This window comes from Dama dama, chromosome 11 (assembly GCF_033118175.1).
Source record: "Dama dama isolate Ldn47 chromosome 11, ASM3311817v1, whole genome shotgun sequence".
Lineage (NCBI taxonomy): Eukaryota > Metazoa > Chordata > Mammalia > Artiodactyla > Cervidae > Dama > Dama dama.
This window is the reverse complement of record NC_083691.1, coordinates 8,956,691-8,982,082: the sequence shown is the minus strand read 5'-3', so window position 1 is coordinate 8,982,082 and position 25,392 is coordinate 8,956,691. Positions and strand designations below refer to the sequence as shown.

Below are 25,392 nucleotides of genomic sequence, written 5' to 3'. Positions count from 1 at the left end.
CTACTTACTTACTTCATGGTGCTGTAATATACATGTCTCTGCTCTACTGAATCAAGTTCCCCAAGGGTACTCTGACAAGTCACTTAATCCTTGTGATTATGAACCTGAAATAGCGGCAGTCTTCCTGGCTCCATCTTCGTCCCTGGGCTTTGTAAAGATCAGATGAGTTGTATGTTTTGGTGCTTTACAAACAGCAAATGGGATATGATGGCGTTATTTCCTGTCCATTTGCTAATATGATGAATAACAGTCTTAAATTAACAAGCTGATTAAGCAGCCATTGTTCCTAGCATCTGTGTAGCGTCCCCTGATGTGTCCCGAATTTCTCAATGGAAAAAAAAAAAACACCTCGCTGTTTATTTTCCAACTTCTTCATTACTGGGGAGACGTCCTTTCAGCTTTTCCTTTTGCCTGTCCTCTCTGAAGTCCTTAAGCTGTCACTGCTCAGCTGGGCTGTTGCACAACTGCATTCTCTGTGACTCCAGAGGCTGAGGATCAAGGAATTAGCCAAGGCAGCCTGAGTTCCCTGATGCACCAGACATGGCCTCAGTCTGGAATTTGTAGACCTGGGCCCCAGGAACCCAAAGGGCCGCTTCAGTTCGAAAGGCCGGCTTCCCCTGTTGCTGGGCAGTACTGCTCTCCTTCTCTCTGCTGTATGACGGAGCTGTTGGCCACTGGCCTACGTTAGTCTGATGGATATGGCAGGGTGGCTGGTCCTGGTCCTTGCACAGACCATGGGGTCTCAAAACCACACTTGACCGAGGATGCTCCTGGCCTAGGATCCCAGAGGCACTGGCCCTGGAAGCTAAACTTGGGGCTTTCCAGTTTCAGCCACGTGCTGTTCCAGAGCCAACCCTCTCCACCGACCCTTTCCTGTATCCTCTTTTCAAGCCTGTTCTCAAGCTTAGATTCCTTTCCTCAAAGCCATTTTATTCAAGGAGCCTCATTGCCATTTCCTGGCACTGGGCCTTGACGTAGGACTTGCAGGATGACCACAGCATCAGGTCTGGAGAACCAGGATTCAGTTTCTATTCCTTTCTTCCAGGAAGCCTCTTTATGAACACAGAGCCATCCTTTCCCTGGTGACCAGCTTTACATACCAGAGATCTCAGTCATAAAAGATATTACTTCTTTAATCTCTGGGCTGTGGGTATCTGCTTATCCTGTTGTTGCATAACTAAATCACCCCTAGATGACAGCATCTGGAAAAAGGTTTAGCTTATTTTGACTAAAACACCATAGCCAGTGTAAATAAGACACAGCCATGGACCACAGGGGATCTGGAGGAGATAGCCCTGATTGGAGAGATGGCCTGGCTAGGTTCACAGAATGGGCAGGTGAAGTGGGTGATATTTTGGGGGGGCCTTCAGTAATGGCAGAGATGTTGAGGAGGAGTAAGAAGTTGTGAATCCAGGGAGAGAGGTGTAATGAGGCTGTGAAATAGCTCTGGGTGACCTTGAGGAATTTGCTTTACTCTCCGAGCTACTTGTTGTGGTGGGGTCTGTGTACCACGGTGGTGGTCATTATGCAGGGGATTCTGGTGTCGGACAGAACAATGGACTCAGTAACTCTGGAGGGTACCTTTTAAGTGTAAGGTTTTATGAAAAATGACTAAGTTGAGCTGTGAAACGTTCCATCTCCACAAGACACAGCTTCTTACAACGCTTAGTTGCACCCAGGATTCTGTAGACCACAGACAAACCATTTAGCACGTTTCCTTTTAGTTTTTCTTCACAGCTATCCTTTCTCTTTAGTTTCTTCTAGTTTATTTGTCTTCTCTCTCATAATCTTTTTTTCTCCCACCAGCTTTTGAATCGAAAAGACAAGACCACCTTTGAGAAACTGGACTACCTGATGTCCAAAGAAGATAATTACAAGCGGACTCGGGAGTATATCCGAAGCCTGAAGATGGTTCCCAGTATTCCCTATCTAGGTAGGAGTCTGAATCGGATTATTGTTTTTTTAAGAAACCTACTCAGCACCAGATGAGATGTTTTTACAGTTTCTAGTTGAGAAAGTTCCAGGAAGCAGCATGGGTCATGGATAAAGAGGTTGGCTCTTAGGGTTAGAACAGGCTGTTGGTACTCTCTGAGAATGGGGACTTCCTGATGAGGGTCCCCGAACAAGGGATATTCTGCTGCTGATACAAATGCCCAGTGAATCCCAAGCCTCCCCAGCCTGTAGCTCAGAAGGATCACGAGACTCTTACTGGTCTATGTGCATCCTTCTGAACTGGGGGAGCGTTCAGTTTCTCAGTCGTGTCCGACTCTGCGACCCCATGGACGGGGGCCCACCAGGCTCCTCCATCCATGGGATTTTCCAGGCAAGAATAGTGGAGTGGGTTGCCATTTCCTTTTGCAGGGGTTCTTCCTGACCCAGAGATTGAACCTGGGTCTCCCACATTGTCAGCAGACTCTTTACTGTTCTGAGCCTCTAGGGAAGACTGAACTGGGGGAACTCAGGCCCAAACCCCTGTGTTCTGGTTCTCTGGGCATTGCTAATATATTATGTAAGATTTGTCTCAATGAAATTATTATAATGATTATTGATTTTACTGATTCAAAAATAATATGTGTTTATTGCAAGGAATTAGGAAGATAAGAAGATTAGTATCATTTGTTATCTCATCCAGAGATAAACATTATTTTGGTTCAAATCTTTTCATTAGTTTGGGTGCATATAAAATCTGTATGTTTACTCTATTGTGAACATTTAATGTTATTACCTGCATTTCTATACTGTGACTCAGTCCCACGTGTGTTTGTCCAACCGAAATCTGCTCTCTAATAATGACATATAAATTGTCTCTACATTTTTGCTATTAAAATTCTGCAGTGGCCATCCCTGTCGCCTATATTTCCTATGTGTAATTATGATTATTATCTTCTAAGAGATTCTTGGAAGTGTGATTATTGGGTCAAAACTTACACGAAATTGTATGCCTTTTCACTTATATTTTCGAAATGCTCTCCATAGAGGTTGTAGCAATTTATGTTCACATTAGAGGGCAAAGAAATTGCCTATTTTCCCCATGTGCACAAATGCTTTCTGTTTTCATGTGCTTTTTTTCCTTTATCATTCCTTTTTTTCCTTTGCCATTTTGACAGGTGAAAAATACTTCTTATAGTTTGGTTTTCACAGTTATGCTAATTTTATGATATAAAATAATACTAAGAACAAGGGAAATTAAGATTTTATGGATATGACCCCTAATATTTTCAGAAATCTAGTGCAAGTTTTTTGAGGTACATTTTTGACAACTTTTAAATGTCCTCTTTGAGCATTGTGTATTCGGTTTTTTAATTTCTTTAAAACTAATTTTGAAAATTAAACTTTAGTAGAAAATTGTTCATTTGATCCAAGTTTTCAAAATGATTAGCATAAACTTTTTCCTCACTTAATTTATTTTGACTGAAAAATTTTGTGTAATTGCTTATACATTTTAACCTCCTGTGTATATGGGTTTATCTTTGCTTTGCATTCCTAATAGCTTGCATTTTCATTTTCTCTTTCTTTTTTTTAAATTTGCTTTGCCAGAGGTATGTCTGTTGGTTTTTCCTAAGGATTAGACTCTGTATTTGTGTATCAGTCGCACTGTCTTCCTGCTTTCTAATCTACTATATTCCATCAGTCTAGGATGTGCCTTTTCTCTCTGCATTTTTAAATGTCTCAAATTGGGATGCATCTTTCACTTGGTGGTAACAAAGCATTGTGACTCTGGTTAATTGGTAGCAGTGTTCCTTATGATACATAAAATAATGATGCATCCTAAATTTATAATAGATGACATCCTAAATTTGATGAAATATGGAATTTATTCTTTTGTCTTTTATGATTAATTTGTTCTGCTTTCCTTAAGTTGTTTTGTATTGTAAACAAATTATTGGCTTATTTGTGTATACATTATTCTTCCCATTTTCATTGGAAAATAGTTACTGGTATACATTTCCCTCTAACTGATGCTTTTGTTGTATCCTACGTGTTTAAATGTATAGTATGCTCACAATAGTCTTAAAAGTGTTCAATAATTATAGTTTCAATTTTTCTTTTATGCAAGTGTTATTTAAGGTAGTGGTGTTTTAAATTTCCAAGAGCTTGAGTTTTTTTGTTTTTGGTTTTTTTCAAATGGCTTTATTGAGTTGTAATTCATGTATCACCCATTTAAAGTGTACAACCAGTGGTTTTAAAATATTCACAAAGCTCTGCAACCATCTGCAGAATCAATTTTAGAACGTCTTTATCATCCCAAAGAGAAACCCCGAACCTGTTTGTAGTCACTCCTTTTACTCTAACCGCCTCCCTTCCACCCGCTCACCTTCAGCCCTAGACAACTGCTAATGTACTTTCTGGCCTCATAGATTTGCTTATTTGGGACGTTTCATATGAATTGAATTGTAAAGTGTAGTCTTTTACGACTGGCTTCTTTCCCTGAGTGTTATGTTTTCAAGGTTCATCCATGTTAGAGCATGATCAGTATTTCATTCCTTCTTATTGCCAAATAGTATTCCATTGAATGGATGCACCACATTTTATCCTTTTAAAAATTTATTTATTTTTTTCTGGCTGTGCTGGTTCTTTGTTGCCGTGCAGGTTTTTCTCTAGTTGCAGTGAACGGGGGCTACTCTCTAGTTGCAGTACATGGACTTCTCATTGCAGTAGCTTTTCTTGTTGCAGAGCATGGACTCTAGAGCACCTACTCAGTAGTTGTGGCACACGCGCTTAGTTGCTCCGCAGCATGTGGGATCTTCCCAGACCAGGGATTGAACCCGTGTCTCCTGCATTGGCAGGTGGATTCTTTACCACTGAGTCACCAGGGGAGCCCCACCACATTTTATTTATCTGTTCATCATTTGAGGGACACATGAGTTGTTTCACTTTTGCGTTACTGTGGATAACACTACTATGAAAGACTTTGGGTTTTAAGAACAGTCTTCTCTCTAATTTTTTCAACATTGGTTTTCGGATATATGACCCATATGCTTTTGAGGTTTTTAAAAAAACGTTGATATTTGTCTTGTGATTTAATATAAGATCAATTTGTGTAAATGTTTCATGGGTGCTGGAGAAGATATAATCTCACAAGTTACTCTTATAATTACATTATAACATTCAGATTTTTCATTTTTGACAACCTGGTCAATCAAGAACAGAAATATATGTTAGAGTCACTTTGCATTTCTAATAGTTTCTGCCTTACATTATATCATATACAGTTGACTCTCCATACCCCTGGGTTCTGAATTCATGGATTCAGCCAACCCAGGGCTGAAAATATTTGAAAAAAGAAATCCACAAAGTTCCAAAAAGCAGAGTTTGAATTTGCCATATGCTGGCAACTATTTACATAGCATTTACATCGTATTAAGTATTATAAGTAACCCAGAGATGATTTAAAGTACAGGGGAGGGTATGCGTAGGTTGTATGCAAATTCTGTGGCATTTTACATAAGGGACTTGAGCATCCCTGGCTTTGGGTATCTGCAGAGGTCCTGGAGCCAATCCCATGTGGATATCCGTCAATGACCGAATAGATGTTTTCAACAGTTGCAGATTTGTTATGAAGGGTCCCATACAAAATGATCTTGATTCCATTTATTATTTGCTTTTATTTCATTGTGGTTGATTCTGTGAAATCTGATTTATTTTTCCTTTGCATTCATTTTATAAATCTTTGACTGTATTTTGCACTTTGATATTTTAAGTTGTTTTGTCTTCAGTGTGATCCTTGAAAATCATATTTGTGTGTGCTTATGTGTGCTTAGTCGCTCAGTCGTGTCCGACTCTTTGCAACCCCATGGACTGCAGCCCACTAGGCTCTTCTGTCCATGGGATTCTCCAGGCAAGAACACTGGAGTGGGTTGCCATGCCCTCTTCCAGAAATCATATTTAGTTGGGCCCAATATGAGAGGCCTTGCCTTTTAGTAGGGGAGTAAAAGTCTTTCCCGTGTGTTTAGACTTAAACAATGTTATTGAATTATCATTCTTTTTTTTTTCTTTTATACTTTCTTATCCTTGCCTTGTTCTCGTCTTATAGCTTGCTATAAACTTAGTGTCCTTCCGTTTGGGTGACCATGAGAGTGAATCACTGTCTCAGATACGTAGATGGTTGGGCATGCCCAGCTACCAAGCCCATTCCCACCTTGCCTGAGGCTGATCGATCAGAAAATGGGTTGGTGGCATTAGGGTGGGGGCAACCCCTGGTTTAACCAGCACAGGTGTTCCAGGGTTAAGGATGGCCTCTTCTCTCTCATAAAATGATCACTAGAGTTGCTGTTGATCTTCTGCTTCCTCTGCGCCTGGCACTTGGCTAAGCGCTTTAATGTGTCAACTCAGTGAATGCTCACCATGGCCCAGTGAGTAAGCAGGTGCTGAGAGGTTGCCTCGGGTCACATAACAGGAGCGTGGCAGAGCCAGGCCTTGGCCCAGATGGCCTGGCCGTCAGCCCTCGGCTCTGACGCTGCCCTCTCCCGACTCCCCACCTCCACTGCTCAGGTCATTATCCTCCCTTTCGATTGTCACCTGTATGTCCTCTGCTATTTATGACTTGTGGATGGTCTCCATCGGGCACTGACACAGTGGGATTAATAATGCAGTGGGATTAATATACTTTATATAGGCGGGATAGATTGTCTTGGCACTTCCCTGTGACGCTGCTCATGGACCATAAAGCACTGCTGTCTTGGGCTTCCGAGGGATCGGTCACTGGGCCTCAGCCAAGGGCAGACTGGACCAGTAATGTCTTCCCTTGCTGACCTGTGTCCCTTCTCATCAGACTCAGCGTATGCTTCCAGACCTCCCCTTCAGATGAGTCCCCTGTTCAGGCCGCTGGCCAGATGCCCCTCATGAGTGACCACATCAAGCCGAAGGACAGGTCCGCACTTCCAATGGACACATAGTCTGTGCCCGGGTCCAACGCCACTGAGTTTCTGGACGGACCCCCTCTGCTTGTCCTTGGTCATCTCATCGCAGCTGTCTTCCTGGCAGATCCTCCCTGAGAGGTTCCGTGTGGGCCTCTGTTCTCCCGGAAGACCCTCCTGCTGGCCCCTGAGCGAGCCCCGCTCCAAGGCCTGCTCCTGTCCCTTCAGCCCCACGAGGATCTCCCTGCCCTCTTAAGCCAGCTGGGCTGCACTTCTCATCCTTGCACCAGAACGACTCCTGACACATACACGTCAGATGGAAAGAACAGGAGGCGGATCCACCGTGCTTTCTGTCCTTAGGACACTTTGTGAGGGTTTACGATGGGGTGTGGGGGTGCATGATTTCATTAAAAAGAATGAAACAAAACCCCATCCTGAGGGCAGCCAGGGCCTCCCTGCCCTCTGTGGCCGTGGAGAGACCCTGCCCAAATGCAGGTTGTGGTTTTAGTACTAGATTCCTCTTGAAAACCCAACTTGTCCTAGGGATGGATTTGTTTATCAAAAGAGGAAAAGTTACATAATTCCTGGAAAGTACAATATAGGAAAAAATGTCTGAAACCATTTCTTTTTCCCCTGGCAACGTCCTCACTGTAGGTCTTTCCCGTGGGGAGAGGGAGTTATTCTCTGGGAGGGACTTGAGGTCAGTCCTTGATATTTCCAGCTGCTGTGTTCGTTTAGTTCCTGCTTAAGACCTCGAACGCTGCTTCAGTGGTTATTTGCCTCTGATAGCAAGCATGGGTTTTAATTTGGTAACGATTCTTTTAAACCGCTGTGGAAGGTTCGACACCCCATGGTTCCCTGGGACTGACCATTCCCACCCGGTTCTCTTACTCCATGTAAAGATCTCCTCATGTAGTGCTAGCAGTTGTTATTAACCGTGTGGGTGTGTGTTCCAGCTCCTTTCAATGCAAATTTTAGAGCCAGTTGGCTGCACTTTGGTGCACTGTTTCTCGTGAAACATAATTTAAAAAACACCGAGGGAAAAACTTACCACGTTTTAAAAATAAGACTCTCTTTGTCCCAGAAAGTTTATTCCCATTTACTTCAGAGTGCAAAAACAGTGGTGGGAAATAGTCGAGTCAGTTATTTGCAGCTTAATTTTATCTGATAGCAACTCCTTGTAAATACCCAGTTTGGATCAAAATGATAGCAGAAGCAGGCCGTGAGCTGTGAAGAGTAGCTACAGCATTTGTTTCTAAGCAGCTTTATTGACTTAGAGGGTGTTTGGTTTTTAGTACCTATAATTCCCTCCAGGAAATAGCTAAATAAAATTAGGAATGTAATGGATTTTAAGAGGGTGAGAGCCTGATTCTAAAAGTAACTATAGGCAGTGTGGAAAATGATGATCTCTCTCACGGAACAAAGACTAGGCATCCTGACAGCTCTGAATAGTAAGGAGAACATGTAGATTCTTGGTAAATTTACCCAGACTTATGATATGTGAAGTGCATTTCTAGAATCTAAGCTCTTCCTTTAAACAAGCAAACCCTTCCATTTTTTTTTTTTTTAAAGTAAGACTTTATTTTCAGATAGAGACTCTGAAGTTTAAAATAAAGTCAAGTTGTCTCCAGATTCAGAGTATAAAGTTAACAGACCTAAACTGAGGGATATCTAAAGGACTTTGGAAAAGAAGTAGTTATCGGCCAAAAAGAAGGGTTTAATCCCGATGCCCCAAAGCCCCCAGAACAGGTGGCAAGGGAGGGGCTCCCGCTCTGGGCCCAAGGGCAGCACACATCAGGCCCTTTGGAGGGTGGGCGTCGGACTCCAGTTCTGCTCCCGTGGAGCTCACGGCCCAGATCTGATCACTGGTTTCTGCACTAGAAACCAAATGAGCTGAGTACTGTGGAGGGAAGGGCAGATGTGCAAATAAAGGGGGCCCATCCCAGGCTGGGGCACCAGAAGCCCTAAAAGATGAATAAGCTGGGTGAGGAGGTGGGATACGTGCCTTCCAGACAAAGAAAGCAGCTTGTGCAAGAGCCCCGATGTGGGGAAAAACAATGTTTGTTGGAAAAACTGGCTGGAGATTAGAGAGTGCTAGGGGTGCAGGGCGGGAGGGTAGTGAGAAGCAGCTGGAGTGAGAGGGAGGTGAGGTCTCTTAGGGCCTGGACACTGGGAGTGGGGGGTTCAGGTTCCAACCCCCACGAGCAGTGGAGGATCAAGAAGGTTTAGAGTACGGGCGTGGCTGGCTTGGGTTTGCCTTGAACATGGGTCTCCTGGTTGACAGCAGATGCCTGGCTTAGAGAAAGTCAGGCTGTAAGAGGGAAGGCCAGGCCTGTGACCATGCAGAAGCCTGTGGCACATCACTGTATTTCAGAAATTGTTGGGGGTGGGAGAGGGAAAGCCCTTTTGAAAGCAGTTCATTTTTGAACAAAGCCTTGGAAAGACCTAAAACAGACTTTGGCGAGCATGTCTGCCTTATGGAGATGCATCATCAGGATGAGGCCGATGGCATCTCTCTGTACCTGGGATTTGGGGATGAAGATGTGTGCGCATTCGAGCAGAGATGAAAGGGCACGGACATGTGCTCTCTTGATCGTCCTCCGAAAGGCAAGAGGGCTTGAGCTGAAGGATGCCGGCAGAGCTTCTGCTTCCCCCTTGGTGGGGGCCTCCACTGCCCCAGGACCAAAGTGGGTGGTTCCCAAGTCAGGGTGACCACAGTGTTATCCAGCTGTCCCCAGGCTTGTCAGCATTAAGGGCAATCCTTTCCTTTAATGCCCAATTGAAAAAATTCCATTCCACATGCAGGAAATCCAGCCTTTTTTCCCTTCAGTTTCCCCACCCCATGTGTTTCCAAGAATCCCCAAGGAATACTCATTTGTTCCACAGATCCATCCTGGTCGTTCCTGGAGCCTCAGCCTGCTGCCTGGCCACAAACCTCTGATCCCTCCCTCCAGTCATCTCCTGCTTTCCTACCCTGTCTCTCCAGCTGGACCCGTGTGGAGCCAGGCTCCTCCTTCCTTAGCCGGGGAAGCAGACCTCGGGGCTGGCTAAGGGATGTCAGGGCCACAGAGGAAAGCCTGCTTTCTGGAATGCCTGCTCCTGGAGCCCAGGGCCATGCCCCTTGCCTTCTCTGCTCGACAGCCACGAGCTGCAGGCCCTGATGTGCCGCCCTCTCTCCTGAGCACTGAGAGCCTTAGATCAGGTCTCTCCTTCCCCCAGATCAAGGCATCCACCCCCTCAGTGGCCCAGAAGGCAGGGGAAATCTATGTGCTTCTCAGTCAGCAGAGTAACCCAAAGATACAACACATCCGCATGGAAGGAATCCTTTCCCATTATTTTGTCTAGTTGTCAGCTGCGTATGATCTCAAACCTCTCCCTTCCAGAGAGGATTTTGCCTTTACTTTTTCAATCTCAGGATTTGTTACCAGAAAATCCACCATTTTTCTGGGACTTTACAGTCCTGCTCAGTTTTTACAAAAAGCTAGTGGATGCGGCTTCCTTGGTGGCTCAGTGATAAAAAAAAAAAAAAAAAAAAAACCCACCTGCCTATGCAGGAGACACGGCTTCAGTCCCTGATCCAGGAAGATCCCACATGCGGAGGAGCAACTAAGCCCATGCACCACGATGACTGAAGCCCGCCCACCTAGAGCCTGTTCTCAACAGCGAGAAACCACCTCAGTGAGAAATCCATGCACCGCAGCTAGAGAGTAGCCCCCTGCTCGCCACAACTAGAGAAGAGCCCGAGCACAGCAACGAAGACCCAGTGCAGCCAAAAATAAATAAATTAAAACGTTTTTAAAAGCCAGTGGATGTTATTAAAACCCCCACTTTGCAAATAAAGAATTTGCAAATTCTACATTTCACTCATGACCTACCGAAGTCATATGCCAGCTGGATACCAAGTTTAACTCAAGACTTCTTATTCACGGCTGGGGTTCCACCCACCTTAACTTATGCATCCTCTGTTTATCATCTCTGTCTCCATGGAGAGAAACAATGTGGGAGGAAAACACACTGGAGGGGAGGTTTGTTTCTTCCATGCTCTGCAGGCCAGAGCTGAGCGCCTTGTCACGCTGGTCCCTTCTGGGGCACAGGAAGGACTTTCAGTCAGGTTTTCTCTGGGTCAAAGCAGTTTTGTGTGATCCCCAGAAGGATGTGAGAGCATGAGCCCATTTTTGTGCCAGCGAAGGTCTGTTTTCCTAGCAGGAATCAGTTAGAGTCATCAGGATGACTGCTCTTCTTTGACCTTTAGTCTTTGAGTTTCTAATTAGAAGCTGACAGTAATAATAATGACTATTAGCACACATGCTTTTTACCACATGACAGGTGTTGCACCAAACATTTTACACAGATTGTCTCATTTAATCCTCCCAACTCAACTTCCTTCGAGGGAGGCACTATTTTTTTTTTTTTTTTAATTTATTTTACAGCTGCACAAGCTGAAAAAAACTCACTAAAAGTTTTAGCACTTACTAGTGCCACTTTCTAATGGTGAGACCAGTTCTCCAACCCTGGTCTGACCCCAGTGCCTGCTAACCTCGGAAGATGCCGAATGTTCCCGCTAACGGCCTTTACCCTCTGGGGAAACCAGAGAGTGGGCAGAAAAGAGGGATGGTGCCAGGGCCCTCCTGTGTGGTACCGGGCTCAGGATGGGAGATGGAGGGCCCTGCCAGGGTCAGCCAGTCCTAAAGGAGTGAAGGGTTAGGGATGCAGGAAAGACTATAGAGTTTCTCCAGCCTCAGGACTCATCTGGGGCCGTTGGGATGTCTCTTTTGGAGAGGAAGTGGCCCTGAGAATCTAAGATATTTCACATGGTGGACAGCTTCTAAGACGGCCCCCAATGATTCCTTCTGTAGCCCCTTCCCCTGGATCACGGCAGGACACACTGACTTGCTACTAGCAAATCGAGTATGACGGAAGTAATGGGCATCTCTCTGGGATTCTGTTATTAAAGGACTGTTTCTCTGTAGCGTGTTGCCCTCTTCTTCCTCCCTCTTGGCGCACACATCCATGGGGAATCCAGCTGCTGAGCATTTGGCAGTCATGTGGAGAGGCCAATGGCGAGGGTTTGAGGCCTGCCAGGAGGCACATGAGTGAGTTCAGAAGCAGATCCCGCCCAAGCGGAGCCTCCAGAGGCAACTGCAGCCCCGGCCGACAGCTTTACTGCAGTCCCACAGGACACCTTGAGCCGGAGACACACCCAGCTGAGACACACCCACACACCTGACCCACAGAACTGCAAGATGGCAAATGTTCATTATTGTAGCTGCTAACTGTGGGGGTAACTTGTTACACAGCAGGGATAACCAGTGCACGGCCCCACCTTTATCACTACCTCCCATCTGTTGCTCTGTTGTTGCCCCATCTGTGCTGGACCAAAATCAGCTGTAAAAGTCAACACACAAAAGACTGTCAGGTTCTCAGTGTTAGAAAAAAAGAAAAAAAGACTTGAACTGCCTGAAGTATACTCATTCATCTATTGCATACATATTTTGTATGAACCCGCCATGGGAATGCAAGAGATGCTACAGAAACAGAGGGCGAAACAGTGTCCTCAGGGTGCCCACAGACTTGCCGCGGGAGACACAGCAGGCCCCGGGGCTGAATTAGGAGCAGGTTGCAGTCAGGGTCAGAGAGAGAGAGAGAAAGAGTCTCTCTCTCTGAGAGACAAGTTCTAACTGCAGGAATCAAGAAATGCTGAGCCACCCCACAAGGCAGCCTACACGATGGTGGAACAAGCCGGCAATTCCTGTATGTATTTTGGGTTTGCTCTATTGATGGAAGTCCAGAGCTGAGACCTGCTCCCTTCTGGAGGTAGGGCCGACCCAGAAAAAGAACGTGATTGCTGTTGATGATCTCCCAAACAGAGCAGATGCCTCAGGCTGAACTCTGGACTATGGAAAGAAGGCTTTAGGGAGGAAGACTCCTTTTCTCCCCCTCTCTGGTCTTTAGTCTCTGGGGTCTGGGCTTCTAGTGGTAAAGATGGAAGTGTGTACCCTTGGGCCGTGGGTGCTGAGCTGACGTCTGCAACGAGGGGCTAGTGCAGGGGCAAAGAGGGTGGAATTACTTCCTACCTGCCTTTGACTGTTTGTGGAGAGGACTCTGTGAACCCATAAATTCAGGACAAGCCATTGATCCCCAGATTCCTTAAATGTGTACTATTTTTTGTTTCCTTTTCGGAGACAGTATATTGGAGTAGTTAAGAGCCAGGGGCCTGCAGGCCAGCCACTTTCTTTTAGGCCCTGACTCCACCACTAATTAGCTGAGAAATCTTGGAAATGTTACTTGCTTCCCCTCTGCCTCCCTCCATGGTCTTTAAAATGTCAATAACCACAGGATTTACCTCATGGAGTTGTTGGGAAGAGAAAATTGTTGCATGCAGTGAACCCCAGATAATCTTCTACATGGAGTAAACAATAATTATTTGCTGTAAAATATTTATCATGAAAAAAAAAAAGCTTGATAAGAAAAAAGACTGTCAGATGGCTCTCTGGGACAAGCAGGAAGTTCTGGGTCCCTCTCAGAAGCTATTTTTGAGAGGAGGAAATCCTCTAGGGCAGAGGTGGTGAATTCCAGCCGCTCTGTGAGCAAGAAGGGTCCCTGAGGACAAGCTGACAAGGCCCTAAAGGTCCCAGGAAGTCATCCTCAGAAAGGCCTAGAGCAAGGCATCCAGGTCTTTAGCGGCCCAGGAGTACCTGTTCAGGGCCGGGGTGCTGGGGGGCAGTGGGGGCGAGAGCTCCACTTTGTGCGGCCAGGAAGGCTGTGCCCAGCGGTGCCATTCTGCTCGCGCTGATCCTTTCCATCTGTTGTTGTTGTTCAGTCGCTAGGTCGTGTCTGACTCTTTTGCGACCCCCCTGGACTGTAGCCCGCCAGGCTCCTCTGTCCATGGGATTTCCCAGGCAAGAATACTGGGGTAGGTTGCCATTTCCTCCTCCAGGGGATCTTCCTGGCCCAGAGGTCGAGCTGTCATCTCTTGTGTCTCCTGCTTTGGCAGGTGGATTCCTTACCACTGAGCCACCTGGGAAGCCCACCGATCCTTTTACAAACTCTTAAGATGACAGAAGGAACACACTGTTTGCCATAAGACTCATTCACCCGAGAGTCTCTGCTTTGCAGAGGGGCCCGGTGCTGACAGGTGGGTGTGTCCTCCTGGGCACTTGAATCCACACATATGAGTATCTGGGCACGGGGGGTTGTGGGAAGAGTCTTGCCCTTTTTAACCAAATGGGGGACATTTGGGTAAATAGTCTGTTTTGCACCTTACTTTTTGTTCCCCTTGAAGTGCGGTGGCTATTGTTCAGTGGCAGCAGGTACCCAACTCCTGCATCCTTCCCCGTGGCTCCGTGGAACCCACGGCCACGTGGTGGTTTGTCAGGCTGGGGCCTGGACGTGAGTCGCTTTGTGTGGCCCCAATTGATAAACACTTAGGTCGTTTGTACTTTCCCCCTTGGACGGATGCTGCGGTGGAGAACATCTCTGTGCCTGTGTCTTTGCTCACCTGTCAGGGTATTTCTGAAACACTGTGAGCCGGAGTTGGAATTGCGGGGTGAAGATGACGAGAGATGCTGTTGAGGACCACTCCTGGGCTGCGCTGCGCTCCCACCAGCTGTGCCTGCCTGCCTGTCTTCTCCACTCCCAGCAGCGCTGGCCTTTACCTACCAGTGACTTACGATGAAATGACAGGGGAAGGAGGCCTGTAGTATTAATACACATTTCCCCACCCATGAGTTCTTTGTGCAGAGAAGCTGTTTCCTGCTTCCAGGCTGTGCTCCCTGGGCCTGGGCTAGGCAGCTTGGCCGTCTGGCCTCCCTCCCGGCTGTCCCTGCTTCCTGCCTCTTGCCCTGACTGTCCATCCTCAGTCCCCCTCCCCGCGTCCCCAGCATAGCTCTGCCCTGCCCTGCGGAGAGGCACTGACAGAAGTCGATGCCCGGCACTCTCCCCTCAGGCTGGGTCGGCTCCAAGGAAGCTGCGTGCTTCTTCTAATTCTCCCCGCTCTCTGAGGTGACTGGGGTGTGGGCCTGTGTCTAAACACGGCTCCAGAGGCAATTCTAATTCCATTCCCTCTTAGCTACTCCCTCTGGACTCCTTAGCCACTCGGGAGGGGCTCTGCTACGGGTCAGGGCCAGTGTGGCTGGTCCACCCTTGCCCAGCGAGCCATCCTTCTCACGTGAGACATCCCTCAGCTCCAGGAGGGCACACGTACCGCCTCAGGGGGAAGGGGTCACCCCTGACCAGCCTGTGGAGACAGATGTATCATGACCATTGGCAAGCGGGGGAGGTGGCAAGCCGCATGTGGAAGTGCTTGAGGAAGGCTGCACAGATGGGAGGGATTATCTGTGTCTGGGCTCCCTTGTGTGGGTGAACTGGCCCGGAATGCCCCAGGTCAGGAGAGACAGGAGTACTGGAGTGTCCACAAGGTCTTGTAGATACCAAGACATGTGTCCACAAGGGGCAGAATCCAAGACTGGGGCTGGTTCCGGCCTCACTGTGAGATCCGAGAGACTAGCCAAGCAAGCCCGGGTCCTGAAGCTGTGGAGATGGGAGACGAGCCAGCACAGCGGGCACCCAGTTACCAGATTGTGCAGACCAAGGCTTGGATGAGATGGAATTGGTGCACGAGGTGACGGCCAGACCAGCCACAGGCGGGACACTCCCCGTGCCAAAGGGCGAGGCTTAGTCCATAGATTGTCTGACAAGAGAAAAGGAAAAAGGCAGGGCCAGCCCCGTGAGTCCTGGCAAAGGACTGGAAGCCCCAGGAAGCTGAGTGATGTCCTCTGTCACTGCCCTTACTCTTCTGTGCCCTCAGCATGGGGCTAAATTGGGCAAACAGCCCTGACTTCCTGACATCTGGGGCCCTACCGTCCATCCAGCTGCTTCTGCACAGACAGGCTGGGCGACCACCTCACACATCTGCTTGTGTGGGCAGCAGACTCCATGCCTCATGATTCCCACACATACAGGACACGATGATGGAGTGAAGGGAGGAGCTTTAGTGGTTTCATTTCGTCTTTGGGGACCGAGATCTAATCCTCCCAGAAGCAGGAGCTCAAGAGTCAGACAAACTCAAGCTCAAACTCTGAGTGTCCCAGGCTACATGTTCTCAGGCCAGTCACCTAGGGCCCATGAGCCTCGATTTCTGTTATGTTGAAGAGGGGCTAATGGTAGAGCCCACCTCACAGGGTGGTTGTGAAGGTTTAGAGAGATGCACATGGTGCCTGGCACATGGAAAGCACCCACCCACAGATGCTGGGGGGCATGAGCGTTATCTAGAGGAAATACTGCCTGGAGCCCAGCAGCAGGGGACTCGTGGCCTCCTGTATCCATGCAGGCTGTTGAGAAACTCCGCGTATCCAGGAAGGGCAGGAAGAGCCCCATCTGGGCACAGCTGTGTGTCATGTTTAGTGACACAGCTGAGCCTGGGAGGGCAAGTGTCTGCAGGGGAGGAGCTGGGAACGGGATACGATGTAACGAGTAATGGACAGAATCCATCTAGCTGGCGAAGTGCGGTCTCCAACCACAGCTGGAGTATCGCCTGGACACCCTCTCGGGTACAGCGCCAGCTTTGACCTCTCCTCCCGTGGGACCCTGGGAACTTCCCCTACTCCTTCCACTGCCTTGAGCACCAGCCCAGCCTGGTGCCTTCCGCCCAGCTCTGCTCAGAGCCCAGTCCACAGAAGTGAGGTGGACGACCAGCTGGAACGGGCCAGTCGGGTCCCCTGGCTGGGAGCTAGCCTGGGAGGAGAGGGCCTTCAGGTCTTTGCTGGCACTCAGACGAGAAGGACACGTGAGCTCAGAAATTCTGTGCTGGGAAAAGCAGATCCTCTCTCAACGAGAAACAGAGACCCTGTAGGCAAGAGGAAGGGGAAGGGAAGGGAGAGAGACCGAGAGGCGGCCGCCTGGCCTCTTGAAGGCCTTCCAGGCAGTTTCTGGTTCCTGGCCCTCATGAGGCCCAGCTGTGTCCCTGCTCATGGACTCCAGGAGATACCTCGTGTCCTTATGTAACCAGCTTATTAAAGGAGCTGGACTCAATCAGGTGTAAGAAGAAACCGACTTTATTTTTCCCCAGTGTCCTTTCCAGCCTGCTCTGTGGATTAGCTGTTTTCCCAGTCAACCCAGGGAACTCAGCAGGCCCCGAGGTCTCTCTGCTGTTAACAGTCACGTCCCTGCAGACCGCCCAGGGTAGGGCTCAGAAGCCTGGACTCCCACAGCCTGGCCGGGCAGAGGCCCTGGGGTGGGGGAGGCACACGCGCAGTCCACCAGAGACCACCTTCGCCCTGGGCCACTGAGCTTTGTGGCCCTCGGGGTGGGAACAGGCGTGACAGACGAGGGGGAGGCAAGGGCCCATCTGATGTGGCCCGTGAGGTTGGAACCAGAGCTGGCGCCCCGCGCGTGTGCCCATTGCCAGCTCGCACGCTCTCTCTTTTCCTCTCTTTGCTATCCTTTCTCCCTCTTTGCTGCTGCTGCTTCAGAATTTCCATTCTGGGCGCCTCTGACTCAGCTCCCTTCGTGGGGGCAGTGCCCTTCCTTGGCCCTTGGGCCTCCTGCACTGCCCCCAGCCCTCCATGCAGGCAGCACCCTAGTTCCTAGGAGCCCCCCACTTTGGTCTTGCCATTGGCTTGCACTGCAGTACCACTTCTCGCTGCTTCCTGCCCCGGCCTGCAGACTTGAGACATGAGTCAGATGGTAGTGCTGACGCTCACCCACGCCAGACTCCTGGAATGGTCCCTGGAAGCTCCTCTCACTAGACTTGAGTGGGGGCGGGGGGGGTGGTGGCTTGCACCCACCCTCCCTGTGGTGGTGGGGAGCATAGCATGGGGACGACTCATCCCCTCCCCCTCGCCCACTCCCACTCCTTGGGATGCACTTTCTGAGCCTCCACAGGCCACAGGTGGGCAGTCAGCTGATGCTGCAGAACCACCCCTCGCAGGGATGGTCCTGCACCTTGCTCCAGAATGTGGGAACCTTTGGCAGCTATTATTTTGTCCTTAGCCTTTCGAGCCTCAGGTAAAACTGAGGCAGAAAGAGTGGCTGTTTAACATTTTGTTACACTTAAAAAATGTTCCCTTTTCTGTTTAATCCAACTCTCTAGCTTTCCCTTACTGTAACCGAGAGTCTTTCCCAGACCGTATACAACGGATGAGGTGCCCCTGGGAGATCAGGGAACCCTTGAATTCCCACAAGGCACCTGTGGATTATGAACGTTGTGGATTCCCGCCCCATGTTTGCAGTAGTTCAAAGGTTTCTCTTTTCAGTCTTGGCTCAGATCCGCTTGGTTCGGGGGAGGGGTGCCGCTCAGCGTCACTCTCTGTCTTCCCGCCATGTTCCCTGCGGGAGTCCAACAGGTGGGTGCCCTCCATCCACCAGGGTTTCACTGACTTCCTCGTGGGTCTGTCTGTGGATGCGCTCATCATGGAGACCTTAGTAGCAGGAGGACCCCGTGACTGTCCCATGAGAAGTCCCTGGGCAGGATGGGGGAGGAGGAGGGGTGTGGATGTAGGCTTGGTCGGGCCGAGTGCTGACGGGCTGCACGCTGGCCGGGGAGCGACTCCCTGGGCGCCAGGAGCTAGGCCTTGAGTACCTCCCTTTCCTCTCCCTGTTCTCTTCTTTGATGCTGTTGGTTTGGTAAACTGCTCCCCTTCTGCCGTTTTACCCCAGGGAGAGTGGATTTCCTAGTCTCGGATGTGCTTATTCCTTCCTCTCCTTCCACGTGGCTGGGGTATGATTTGACCAAGACTCAGTTTTAAGTATCGGGGTGGGTGGGGCTTGGTGAGATGGTCGGATGACATCACTGATTCAATGGACAGGAACTTGGGTGAACTCCGGGAGATGGTGAGGGACAGGGAGGCCTGGTGTGCTGCAGTCCGTGGGGTTGCAGACAGTCGGACATGACTTAGCGACTGAACAACAACAGTTTTGGGTATTGGGGTGAGTGGGGCTTGGAGAATGGTGATGTCATGCCCTGCTTTTGTTTGCTTCCCAACCAGTTTAGGAAAAAATGTGGCTACCCCTCATCCCCCCACCCTGGGCTCGCTGCTCTGGGTTTGTACAGAGACCAGTGACAGGCTAGATTGGGCCCTGTCTTCCTCCGCCTTCTGTCCTTGCGTGCCACACGCTCCAGTCCAGGTATCCGGGATGGGCATGGGATGGGCCAAAGTTGAGGTCACTTGGTAGTGTCCAGATTCCACTGTGACTCCCACCACTGACTGGGGCTTTGGGAGAAGGGAGTTGAGAACTCTTTCCTTAGAGCCTGACACCCAGAACCTTCTGGAATAATCCTGCGGGTGCATTTTTACCAGCATTCTGGCCAAAAGCCCCTCTTTCTCCCCTACTGTGGAGTGAGAACAATAGTCCCTCCTTCACAGGCTGCTGTGAGGTCACATAAGTGGACACAAGTCCAGTTCCAAGCACTCAGTAAGCTTCAGTAAACATCAGTCTCTCCACACAACAGCTGTGCCAGAAAAGGCTCTCGTATGGCACCATTGCTTGGTTATCACGAAGAGACATTGGTGAGTCCAAAGGTTTAAGTGCATTTCAAATTTTGATGTATACATTGCCAGACTGCTCTTTAAAAATATTGAATCAGTTTATACTTCCATCCAGAGTATACAGAGTATGTGTTTCTTCTCTATTCCCTTGTCAACGTGGAGATTGACCTTTTTTCGTTTTTGCTAGTCCGCCAGACACCATGTGATGGTCTATGCTTGATTTAATGTACCTCTCTGGTGATTTCTGAGGTTGGCCTCTTTTCTTGTTTACTGGCCATTTTTGAGTCTTCTTCTGTGTTTGTGTGCGTCACCAAGTTTTCTGTAACAGTGTTTATATCTTTCTTCATAATTTGAAAGAGTTCTTGGCACATCATGAATGTCAATCCTAAATTTTTCTCTCATTTAGTATTTGCTTTTCAATCTTTGTCACGTTTTATTTTGCTTTGTTTGCCAGAGGGCAAAAACCATGGAATTTTCTTTAGTCCTATCCCTCGTCTTTTCCTTTATGGTTTTGGGGTTTCCCGTCATGCCCCGAGATGCCTTCCATGTCCACCGAACGTGGTTCTAGCAGCTTTTGTGGAAGTCTTATTGGGACGAGGAAGGCGAAGGCACAGGGCTCCTGGTCTGGTGGGGAGCCTCAGTCAAGGGGAGAGGGAGGAAGGCCTACGTCAAGGTGGAGAAGAGGCCTTGCACGGAGGGATGGTGGACCACAGCCAGGGAGAGGGAGGAGTCCTTGCTTCTGACCCGAGCAGTTGAGTAGATGTGCCTGCTCCGTTGTGTCCCACTCTTTGCAATCCCATGGACTGTAGCCCACCATGCTCCTCTGTCCATGGAATTCTCCAGACAAGAATACTGGAGTGGGTAGCCATTCCCTTCTCCAGGGGATCTTCCCGACCCAGGGATCGAACCCGGGTCTCCTGCCTTGCAGGCAGATTCTTTACCGTCTGAGCCACTAGAGAAGCCCAGAGCATTAAGTAGATGGTGTCATTTGATGAAATGGGACCAGACCTGGGGAAGGGTGTTTTAGGGGTTGACTGTACTGCCTGTATCCAGCAGAGACATCCAGAACACAACTGGACTTAAGGAGGCGGGCCTCCAGAGAGCCTTCGTGGCCTGAGGTTCTGTCATGGGACTTCTGAGGGCGCAGGTGGCAACCAGGGATTGGGAGACTGGAGTATCTCTAAACACCAGGATGAATCTCTTCCTGGTGTTACTCAAAGAGGCTGTGGTGTCGGAGGCCCCAGGAAAGCTTTCTAAAACAATAATGCACGATGTAGGTACATCCAGATAGCACAGATGGCTTTTATTGCAGATGTGTTATTACAGGGATAATCTGAGAATATATTAAAAAAAAAAAAACCCTCCCTTTTATATACACAAAACGTGCTACATAGTACACTTGTGAGACTGCTGAGGTAATAGGCACACAGCCGGACGCAAACAGTACCAAATGTTCCACCGTCTCACCTGCCCGCCCTGACCCATGCGCCCTCCAGGAGGGTCTCACCTTCTTGTTCGTCCCTCGCTCCCTGCTTGGCAAGAGTCCCAGCAGTACTGAGCCTGATGCTTCAGGGCCAGCAACGCGCTGACCGAGGGCTCCGTGGCCCCTGGTTATTCAGTAACTCACGGCAAGTGGCCAGTTCTCGTTTTTGAGGCGCCTTGTCTCTGGGGAAGTGTAGTCTGGAGACGAGATGTGGACGCCAGTCGGCCTGAGAGCATGACACCTTTGGTCTGTAGCCGTTTGGGGCCCCCAACAGTTGGATGATGCTTTCTCTTCAGTGGAATATCTTCTGGCAAGGTAGGCTATTACTTTGAAGAGGTTAAAATGACAGGTAGGCTAACGTGTGACTGGAAAGTACGAGACTGAAATTAACCATTGTCTGTGTGGCCGGGAGCGAGCTTTGGGGTCTGACTTTTCCTTTCCTGACCGCATGGAGTCCAGACTGTTTCCTACTGAGAAGCTAGGGAATCTCACCCGGGAAGAAAGCACAGGGGGATAGAAAAGGTGAGGAGTAAGTTGGCGGGGAGAAAAGAAAAGGAAAGGTGCCTGGAACTCGAGTGGCTGGGACTGGAGTGCAGAAGGCACTTTGCGATTGGTGTGGAGTGGATGCGCAGGTGGGTGGGTGGCTGGCTGGATGGGGAGGTGGTGAACTGTCCTGAGAACAAGGAGAAGGCTAGAAATAGAGAGGGGAGGGTGTTTTGAAACTGGGTTAGGTGCCAAAGAGGATCCTAAGCGAGGAAGTTGGGAAGCCCAGTGTGAGAGGATAGCACTGTGGACGGTCCTAGAAGAAGCCAGGCACGTGCACACCAAGGACTGCTGTTTGAGCTGGAGCCACACAGTCTGTGATGTGCCCTCAGACTCAAAGTAACACAACACGAATGAAGTGCTCTTCTCCTAAGAGCAGAGCTGTCACGAACAGCCCTCAACATCTGAGAGTTGAATATACCTGTGTTTCGGTATATACGGCAAACCTATATATATGTATCTAGATATATGGCACAGGTATATATCTAAACGCATATATACATGGCATTCACACAGGTGCACGAGGTCGGCTCACACACGTGTATATTACGAAGGTACTTTGCAGGTGTGTTTTTATTGTAAGGACTTAATTTACTTAAGGAAAGACTTATGTGCAGCCCTGTCCTGTCTGGAAACATGGAGGGCTGTCCGAGGTGGAGAGGAGTAGGGACAGAGACCGGTCGCATTTATCTGCCGCGGTGACTCAGGGACTCAGAGTCCAGCGTCCCAGTCCCCGCGGCCCCGAGCGGGGCCGGCCTAGTGGAAGGTGTTGGGGTTGGGCCGGATCATCATCACCACCTTCTTGAGCGAGTAGGAGCCTCCGCGGAACTCAGCCCAGTAGACCCCGTCCTGGTAGCGGCTCCGGTAGTGGCCCCCTCGGTACCAGACCCCATTGAGGTTGGAGTGGGCGCAGGCGTTATACCACCAGCCGCCCTTCTGGTAGTGTGCACAGTTGCCTGCGGGAGAGAAAGAGCGAGTTCAGGGAAGAGGTTTGACTTGTGTCTGCTGTTTGCTCTCGGGGGGCTTCCAAGGGACACCCCCCAACAGGGGGGCATTTGGAACAAGGATGCCAGAGAGGGCACGGGGCCTCAGACCTGCTCAGACCTTCCTTCTGACTCGGGCTCTGTGATCTTGGGCGAACGAGCTCACCTTCGTGAGCCCCCGAACACTCCTTGTAAAACAAGGATGAGGCGATGCCCCTGCACAAGGTAGGTAGGACCCACCTGGGAGCTGAAGGAGGCCGAGTACTAGCCCAGGGCTAGCTTCGGAGCAAGCACCAGGGAGGGCTCCACACCCCGGGTTTGTGCAGAAAATGGAAATGACCCAAGGTGGACGGGTTGAGAGCCAAAGGGTTTTTCTTAGGAATTTCTTTTTCATTGAAACTATTAGATCAAGAGTCTTTCGAGAGTGACAGAGGAAGTGTTTAAGATGAAATGTTCCTTTATTCCTCCCTACCCTGTCATCCAGCCAAATTTTTTTTTTTTTTTTTCACAAAAGCAAGATACTTTCATAAAGTGTCTGGCACCCTCATATCATGCTGGATTGTGCTGCCAAGGACAAGCAGTTCGGAACACCACTAAAAGTGTGGGCAAGGCACAAGCGGGCATGCAGGGGCATTGCCCTTCCCAGGAATGGGGACGACACTGTCAGGCCCAGGGGGCACCCCACTCAGGGCACAGGCTGCCTTATCATGTTTGAGGGTTTGGTGACCCAGTGGGGCTGGCGGCTCCGCTCCAGAAGCGGCCGTGGGGTGAGGTGAGGAGGAAGCAGGCCGGCTGAGGCAGAACCCTGAGAGGAGTCCCAGCGCCAGGTGCCCAGAGCCCCGGCAGCCCAGGTCTTCCCAGAGTTCTCCTCTGGCTCCTTCGGGCTACAACCCGAGGTCACGAGCTCCAAGTGGCTGTGTCGGATTCAGAGGGCAGGGCCCTGGGCATGCCACAGCCAAGCTTTCCCTCAGCCAGGGGATGCCCCTCCTAAGCTTGCCCCACACGCCTCCAGGGACAGGGAGCTCACTGCCTCGCGTCCAGTGACCCTGCTGCCAGATGGGCCTGACGGTTGGGGCCGCAGAGCAGCCTTCTGCTGCTCCCCATAATGGCTGTAAGCCAGCCTTCTGTCCCTGGCGTCCGACCAGCTCAGAGGGCATCTTCCTGCCTTGCTCTTCCTGAAGCCTGGGCAGCCCTGGCCTCAGCAAACACGCCACCTCCTCAGGGCCCCTGTGGCAGGGTCAGCTCTGTGCCAGGAGTAGGTGGAGATGTGTGGAGTGTCCCTGTCTGCTGCCTGGGGACCTGAGGTGGGGACCCTCCTCCGGGGGCAGGCAGCTGGGCTTTTCTGAAGAGCAGAGAGTTCTTGGGGCTCAGTCGCTCAGTTGCATCCGACTCTTTGCAACCCCCTGGATTGTAGCCCATCAGGCTCCTCTGTCTGTGGGATTTTCCCAGGCTGGAATCCTGGAGTGGGTTGCCATTTCCTCCTCCAGGGGATCTTCCCGACCCAGGGATCAAACCCACATCGCGTCTCTTGAGTCTCCTGCATTGGCAGGCAGATTCTTTACCACTAGCATCCTCAAAGCAGGGGGTAGCCTTTGGCCTGGGACTAAAGGGCCAGGTTCGCCCACGAGAACAGACAGCCTCGGCCTGAAGGGGGGCTCACAGAGGAGCTATGAATTCTGCCACCTGACAAGGGTGCAGGGCCCTTCGTCCCCAGGAGCTGAGGTGCACGCGGGGGGGGGGGGGGGGGGGGTTGATGTCTAGACTCGGGGCCAGGCTAAGTGTGCTTCTCAAGGTTTTCTGTTTTCTCCCTTGCTTTTTATTTACTAAAGATCTGGACTTGAGGCCTGCAGTCTTGGGCAGGTGGATTCGTCCCTCCTGCCCGATTTCCTCTCAGTAGCTTCCCGCAGTGCTGCACTGACAGAGCGCCTGAGAGACTGTCCCTACTCAGAGCCCTAGTCTCCCAAGGCCCGGGCAGAGCACTGCAGGCACATTCTCACCTTCTCACCCCCTTCTCACCCCCTGCTCGGTAGGTAAGTCCTCATTCCCAGATGTGGAAACAGGCCCAGAGGGACTGGGAGGACTCGGGCGTGTAGGAGGCGGGGCAGCCTTGTTCCGCAGGCTGTGTGGCCCTGACTCCTGGTGCTCAGGCAGGGAGTGACGCGGTGCACAGCCCAGCACAATGTCCAGCTTGGCCCAGAGTGGCCCTCCAGCCTGTCACTCGGGGACCTCTGTACCTTCCCCTTTTCGTAAATGCCATGCTGACCCAGCCTTGCAAAGGGGATCTGTGGGCAGAGGGCAGAGGAGTGGACGTTCAGGGGATGGGAACAGAGTTGGGCAGCTGGGCCCTGGATGGTCCTGTTCTCAGGCTCGGGAGTCAGAGGCTGAGCTTTGGTTGACCCTGTTCTCCCACCCTTCACCTGCTCCTACCTGTGTAGACGTCGTGGTCTCTGTCCAGGGTGGTGAACTGCTTGCCATTGTGCCAGGTGAAGGAGTCGCCAGCGTTGCCATGGTAGCGCCCCAGCCGCAGCTTGTAATACTCGCTCTCAGGCTCCAGGCGGAAGCTGGCATACTCTGCAAAGACCTTGCGGCCAGACCAGTCCTCCATGGTCACCAGCAGCTTGTAGTTGCCTTGGTTCGTCAGCCAGTAAATGTTCTCCAGGCCCAGCCAGTACTCGCCGTCAATGTTCCCAAACCCTTGCTGGGGAAAATGTGGGAGAGCATTAGTGAGGAATACGCAGTATGCTCAGCCAGCTGGGCCCAGCTGTCGGCTGCTCAGTGCCGGACGCGGGGTCTTAGAAGCAGGCAGAGCAGAAGGCAGGCCTGCATATAATCCCTTGCTTTCCCCACCTGGCTGTCACTTGATGAAGTCACTTTGCATGTTCTCAGCCTCAGTCAGGCATCACTCGAGACTATTGATAGAGTGCCTGTTTCGTGCTAAGCATTGTGTGAACATGGGTTCCTCTACATTATCCATCCTGCAGGGTTGCTATAGGAACACACGTAACCTGGTAAATTGAGAGCCTAGCACACAGTAGCCTTGC

General features: G+C 50.1%; 2 protein-coding genes across 16 annotated transcripts in view; one reads left to right on the top strand and one right to left on the bottom strand.

Annotated features, from left to right (window-relative positions):
- Window positions 1–25,392, top strand: part of RALGPS1 (Ral GEF with PH domain and SH3 binding motif 1) — a 297,855-nt gene that overhangs the window by 139,121 nt on the left and 133,342 nt on the right. For all 15 annotated transcript variants that reach the window (XM_061154630.1, XM_061154620.1, XM_061154631.1 and 12 more), the window contains one exon: window positions 1,807–1,933. In XM_061154630.1, the coding sequence (XP_061010613.1) occupies window positions 1,807–1,933 (127 nt within the window). The remainder of the gene's footprint in view (window positions 1–1,806; window positions 1,934–25,392) is intronic.
- Window positions 20,621–25,392, bottom strand: part of ANGPTL2 (angiopoietin like 2) — a 35,745-nt gene continuing 30,973 nt past the window's right edge. Inside the window, exons 4-5 of the mRNA XM_061154618.1 lie at window positions 24,779–25,049; window positions 20,621–22,324 (exon numbers count right to left, since the gene is read on the bottom strand). Of these exons, the coding sequence (XP_061010601.1) occupies window positions 22,125–22,324; window positions 24,779–25,049 (471 nt within the window). The 3' untranslated portion in view covers window positions 20,621–22,124. The remainder of the gene's footprint in view (window positions 22,325–24,778; window positions 25,050–25,392) is intronic.